This window comes from Quercus suber, unplaced genomic scaffold (assembly GCF_002906115.3).
Source record: "Quercus suber isolate HL8 unplaced genomic scaffold, Cork oak 2.0 scaffold_712, whole genome shotgun sequence".
Taxonomy (NCBI): Eukaryota; Viridiplantae; Streptophyta; class Magnoliopsida; order Fagales; family Fagaceae; genus Quercus; species Quercus suber.
The window spans coordinates 38,471-44,727 of NW_027070153.1; the positions used below are offsets into that span (position 1 = coordinate 38,471).

The 6,257-nt window shown below is 39.1% G+C and overlaps 1 protein-coding gene across 1 annotated transcript; it reads right to left on the reverse strand.

The window, feature by feature from the left end:
- Nucleotides 1-6: 6 nt before the first annotated feature.
- On the reverse strand, nucleotides 7-4,764 carry LOC112000112 (F-box protein At3g54460-like). Its single transcript, XM_065766508.1, has 6 exons — nucleotides 4,175-4,764; nucleotides 1,103-3,706; nucleotides 786-999; nucleotides 398-685; nucleotides 244-303; nucleotides 7-169 (listed from the first exon to the last, which is right to left on the reverse strand). The coding sequence occupies exons 1-6, from the start codon at nucleotides 4,702-4,704 to the stop codon at nucleotides 35-37; spliced, it is 3,831 nt and encodes a 1,276-aa protein (XP_065622580.1). The 5' UTR covers nucleotides 4,705-4,764; the 3' UTR covers nucleotides 7-34.
- Between the last annotated feature and the right edge of the window lie 1,493 nt (nucleotides 4,765-6,257).

The following is a 6,257-nucleotide window of genomic DNA, read 5'->3' on the forward strand; positions in this document are numbered from 1 at the left end:
CCCCTAAATCTCCATACAGTACCAAAATAAGGTATTACCTTTTGTCCCAAATTGGTTCCATTAGGAATACATGCGTTACAAAGCTCAAATCGAGCCCCAATGCAGCACTTCCATCCATCAAAAGTGCCATACAACTTTCATCATTCTGGAACGTGGCCAGTGACTTCATCTGAACCAGTAAAAGTGCGTCAATACAAGAACATGTTATAAATTTAGACAATATGGGGAAAGAAAAGGATATACCTTGTTGCTAGAATGCATTGGACTATACATCCCAGCAAATTTGATACCTGCAATAGTTAACTGCCACAGAAATGGAATACATCAACATTCAACCATTAATTGCATGTGTAGAACCACACAGAGCCATGCTCAGCCTATGTTATACAACAACTACCTGTTGTTCAATGACATGTATGTGCTCAAGAAACTGAGAGAAGATTAAAACTTTTTCTAGGGAAAATTTCTGAGTCTCACTGCTCGCTCTAGAGCAATCATCCAGGGACAAGACCCTTGCATCACTCATCTGAGAGGGATAAACTAGCTCATCCACACACTTCACAATTTGGCCTTCTCCCATGTAGTGACCAACCTCTCTATTAGCTTCAAGCAAAGCTTTCAACCTCTGTATAAGGTAAGTAACTTTACTGCTAGATGTTGATTGCCAATCAGGATCCCAGTTATCCTGTATAAATATAAAATTGTACAGATAGATAAACATTTTGTTTACCAAAAAAGAAATAGAAATTAGACAAAATTCAACTTTTTCTTATAGCTAAGCCTGCCTGTTTGTATGATGGTTGTAACTCAATAAGATCTTTGGGCACAGGCCACTTTGGGTTAGGATTTTCTGGCCGGGTTAGTACAACAGGAGACTCCATCTCATATAAGTTACCACATCCAGGATAAGTACACTTTTCACTGTCCAAAGCAACACAATCAAGGCACAAAAGATGCCTACATGGTGTAATGACAGGTAAACGGCACCACTCGTTACATCTAACATAGAAAGAAAAATATGTAATCAGTGATTCAAATGTGATAAAAAATTCAAAAAAAGACAACAAAAAATCCACATGAAGCCTCAAATACCAAATATTACCTGACACAATACCCACCATAGAGGAGGTAATTTTTTATATAAGTATACTCATCCGCAGTATGATCCAGACCCTTTTCAACTAAAACATCCATTGTTTCTTGAATATCTTCACCAGCTTCTGTAACTTTAATATGTCCAGCCACACAGCAAGACAGCCTGACATTTCTGACAGTTGCACTTCGAGACTTCCACTGCTTTGGATTCAGTAGACTCTCAACATGAGAAGGATCATTCCAGTCAGCCATTAGTATATTGCGCCGCACTGTAACTACTAATTCATTGTAACTTCTTGCATGTTCCTCGGTAAAATCAAGAAACATAACTTTCTTAATGCAGGGTGGAATATTTTGCAAATCCATCTTTCTCGCGCTGATCATGCACTTCTGAAGTAACTGCAACAAACGTAACCGTCCCTCCTCCATCTCTGCTTCAAATGGCCTAAGAATACCAGCTTCCCAAGACATTTGATTCTGTCCAAAAGCTTCCTCATGAAGAAACTTAAGCAATGGTTGAAGATGTGATAGTTGACTGTTGGGAGTGTTAGGAGTTGGAGTTCCTGTTAATATCCACCGATTTGAAGCCACCAATGAAATAGCCATTTGCAATTTGTTTGTCAAGTTAACACTTGAGCCAAGGGTGTGTCCCTCATCTAACATGACTCTAAGCCAATGCACTTGCATCAGTACACTCTTCTTTCGGGGGCTCCACTCTGCACTTAAACGACTAACGGTTGTTATGACAATATCATAATCCCATGCCAGACTGTGAGCAGGAGGCTTTCTATGATCAGTCCAAACATACACACGTAACTGACCAGGACTGACATGCTTTTCGATTTGAGTTTTCCAATGTTCAACTAGATTTGATGGAACAACAATTAGGGTTGCTCTGGACAAATATAACCTGACAGAATCCAGTGGCTCACAGAGAGAAATCCTGAGAGCAGCCACATCAAAGGCCAAGTTGTCAAGATCTCGTGGATAATACCACTTAAAAATACCCTTTTCTTCTCTCTTCCTGAGACCAAATGCACTGAATATCTTATCGTAGCCATGGGCATTCCTAACAGGCATAACACTAGTGCCTAAGTAAGGACTTCGTAAGCCAATTGATTCCATGTGTGAGAGTTTCTCTGGAGTAAGTTTAGCCAACCAAGTTAAGGCTTTCTTTGTTTCGGAATTAATCAATGGATAGTGCTCCCTAAGCACACTGGTGAAAAATGAAACATTTCGTTCCTCACCTGCAGAAGTTCCTTTGGTGTAGAATCCAGGTAAATATCTTATTGCGCTGCAATTATCCCAAGATTCTTCAGGAACACTACAGCTCTGATATAAAGGATCAGTATTCATACTACAAAACCATACTGCAGAAGCATCAGCAGCCCTAGTTTCTATAAGCTTTCGCCACTTGCGACAAGCATCACATTGAACCCAGGTGTCATTATACTCGAGATAATCTGCAACAGCCTTGCCAGGCCTCTTGCAACAGTTTGATACTCCATATGAAACTTCAACTTGCTTTTCCTGTGAAAAACGTCTTGGACAAACAGAGGCACGCTTACATCTACTTGAATTTCCCCCAACCTTCTTTTCTTTAGAAAAACCAGCTGCTCCTTCATATTCGGAACAAAGGTTTTTCTTGATGAAGCTCAAGTCCCTAGAGCATTGAACCACAGACATTGCCGGAATAGATGATGCAGATATAGGTGATTTATTTCCTCTACTAGGAAATAAATCATCAAATGCAATCTGATCATCAAAACCCATTAACCTGGCTCTTTTAGGTGAGGAGCGGGCCAAGTCCTCCATGCCTCTTCGAGCATTCTGACCCACATCCCTTTTTCCCAAGAACGTGATCCCACCAGTGACATTATCACCACTAAGCTCATAATAGCCACATCTCTGGTCACCGTTATGCATACACCAGTTTATTTGCACCCCTTCTGGTGGATCTGCCCATGTTCCCTGTGTCTTCAGAATAAGGGAAAGAGCAGTTATGGTCTTGCCCAAGCCAGGTTCATCACAGAACATACCCCCACGAAAATCTTTGATACTAGGAGCTATTCCTGTGACTATTTCACCGGAAACAATATTTACATAGAAACTAAATCCATCTTCTGCTGAGAAAGCCATGTATAAAGGATGTGGCATAATTTCAGCATTGCGCTCGCGCTGCAACATCCACTCAACTGCTGCCTGCTGATGAGAAAAAAGCTTTAGTTTCATACATGGCATGATTGACGCGGCCAAGGATTTTAGATGCCGACACGTTGCAGCAGCCTTCACAAGGTCCGTCGGACCAAGCGTAGCTAGTATATTAATCAAAATGTCATCTGATAAGTCCCAAATGCCAGATCTATAAACGCCATCTACAGGCATTATTCTTGAAGAATCAAGCTGTTCCCTCTTCATCAAGCTGGGTACGCTCTTAAAAATTTCATGGAGTTCAAATAGCCTTCTTTTTGAGGAATCGGAGACATTGTAATGCAGCTTGCATCCAAGAACGTGACAATCAGAAAGATTCCAAACGCTCTTATCAGCCCCTTGAGCTTCTATACAACGCTGTCCACTAGCAAGCATCGAAGCTCTCTCGCCCCAGTCACAGCTGCAGAAAACGTTACCGTACCATGTCAGCGTGTAGCTAGGAAAAGAGAAAAAAAAGGCCATAATGCATCCACATGAACCTATTTGTTTTATGGTGCCATATCAATCTAGTAAGAAGAGAATTAAGAAAGTGACAGAGAGTATGACTTTTCAGATAGAACAGAACAGAACGGAGGAAAAGAATACATGTAGTCGACTCTATCTAATCTGTTAAAGACCACAGTAAACGAACACGTTCAGAATTCAAATCCTCCCTTCGAAAATTGTAACCGTCGAAATTTTATCAAAACTGAATGCACACAAAATTACAATGTGGACAAAAAAACCATACCGTATAAACCCTAAACTCGAATCTAATTACTCGAAAAACCGATGACATTTGGTCAATTCAATACGTACATATAACAATCAAATTTCGCTGAATCATCATCATCACGAAATCAACCAAATTAACCAAAAAATTGCTTACCTCAAGTGCCGAAAAAGCGCGGCGGCGATCGAGCCGGACCGGGGGAACTGCCAGCCGCTCAACACGGCGATCGGCAGATACACGTCGACGAGCACCACCGCCCTCGCCTCGGCCTCGGCCGCCTCGGACTCGGAAACGAAAACGCAAACCACGCGCGCGTCGATCTTCACGCACCTCTGAGAAACAAGCGCCTGAAGCTGGTGCACCACGCTTATGCTGCCGTGGACTTGGCCTATCTTCCTCACTCTCTTCTTCTTCCTCTTCTTGCCGCTCAAAACAACAACGCCGCCGACGCCGCTTTTCGACTCGCATTGCTCCGGTTCCGGCGCCGAATCGAGCACGGAGAGTACGACGCCGTTCGAGGACCTGAACCCGACGTACAAGCCGTCGCCGAAGATTTCGCAGCGAGTCTTCTTGAAACGCAGCGTTTCAACCGACGGCGGAGAATTAACCGTGAGAACCGTGCATAAATAGCCCCAGAGCTTGTGGTCCGGAAACGACTTGTCGTTTTCGTCATCGTTGTCGTTCATCTTTTGAGTCTTCGGAATTGAACTCTTTTTATCAGAGCCGCTCTGCTTTTCTTCGAAAGTTTTTCTAAAGAAGACGATGATAAAAAAAGAGTATTTATAGTGTAGGAGGGTTTCGTTCTGGTGCGGTTGGGTTTCGTTTTGGGCTTGGTGGGCCCGCGGCTTAATTACCGTTGATTTATGGTTTTGTGGATTGGGGCCACGCGATTGGGGATTGGGGTTGTGTTTTGATTGGTTGTATTTGGATGATGAGCTGGCAGTGGGGTTGGGACTTTTTTTGTAACTGATAAAAATAAAAAAACGGAACCTGGAACTTTTCGTAGTCTTCTAGTAAAAGTGTAAATACTGTGGGTTCGTTTGTTTCTGCGAATTTCTGGTACATTGGTTACCGCGAAGTGGCGCTCACCAAACTAACTGAAACTAGAGGCATGAGGTGGCAGACTACTGTGCTCTTCTACCTGTGTATACAATATACATATCTAATCCTTATACCGAATAACAAGTACACAATATTTTTAAGTGAAAAATTATTATTAGTTGTTATATGTGTGTTAAAAAGTAATTTAAATTATGAATTTAAATTAAAATCAATAGTAACTTATTACGTATAATTTGTTGTGAAAATATTGTGTATCTAGTATTACTTCTTATTATATATATTTTTCTTATATTTTTTTCTTTTATCTTTTGGGTTTATTGTATTTGTTTTTAAATTTCTTCTTGGATATTTGCGCCATCAAACTCTTAAAAATAAAATAATAGAAAACACTAAAAATAACTATCAAATCAACCAATACCATGGGCAAGTGGCAACTCTAGGAATTTTTTCAAGATAGTTATTAAGAAACTTAGGTGGCATTTGGTACGGGGCAATATTTTTAAATTCTTGGAAATGTTGAAAGATTCTTATGTTTGGTTGCAAATCACACAAAAGAATCAGATGCTAGAGGTATCTAGATTCTCACTTAACCATATTCTTTCAAGAATGTGAATTCTCTTTGAAACAAGTGGGTATCTAGATTCCTAAGCATAAAAAAATCACATTTGTTATAAATGGACAATTTTTCTATTTTTCACTTATCATTTAACCAATGGAGATAAAACATACTTATCAAAAAATATTTGAGATAAAAAAAAAATCATTAATATCTATTCCCTTATTTTTATCTCTTCCCGCCACAACAATATAAATGCTAAAATAAAATGCAATATTTATATCTCCTATTTGGAATTGGTTATTTGTTGAAATAAAATAAAATATTTATTTTTATTAACAAAATATGATGTTTTGATTTTCATAAAGAATAAGAATTTAAATAGTTATTTTTGTATTATACATGTCATTTTGAAATGTTAGATTATAGTTTTAATGAATTTTTCTTAATTTATAGTTTATATTTTGTTTGTTATTATTTATTCAGAGGAACATTAAAAAATTGATATAGGGTTTATAAATTTAAGGATAGTATTGTTAGGATTAGTGCCCTAATATCCTATTGTATAATGCTATGTATGTTATTATGTATGACTTAATGTTGTGATTAATAAAGTTGTTT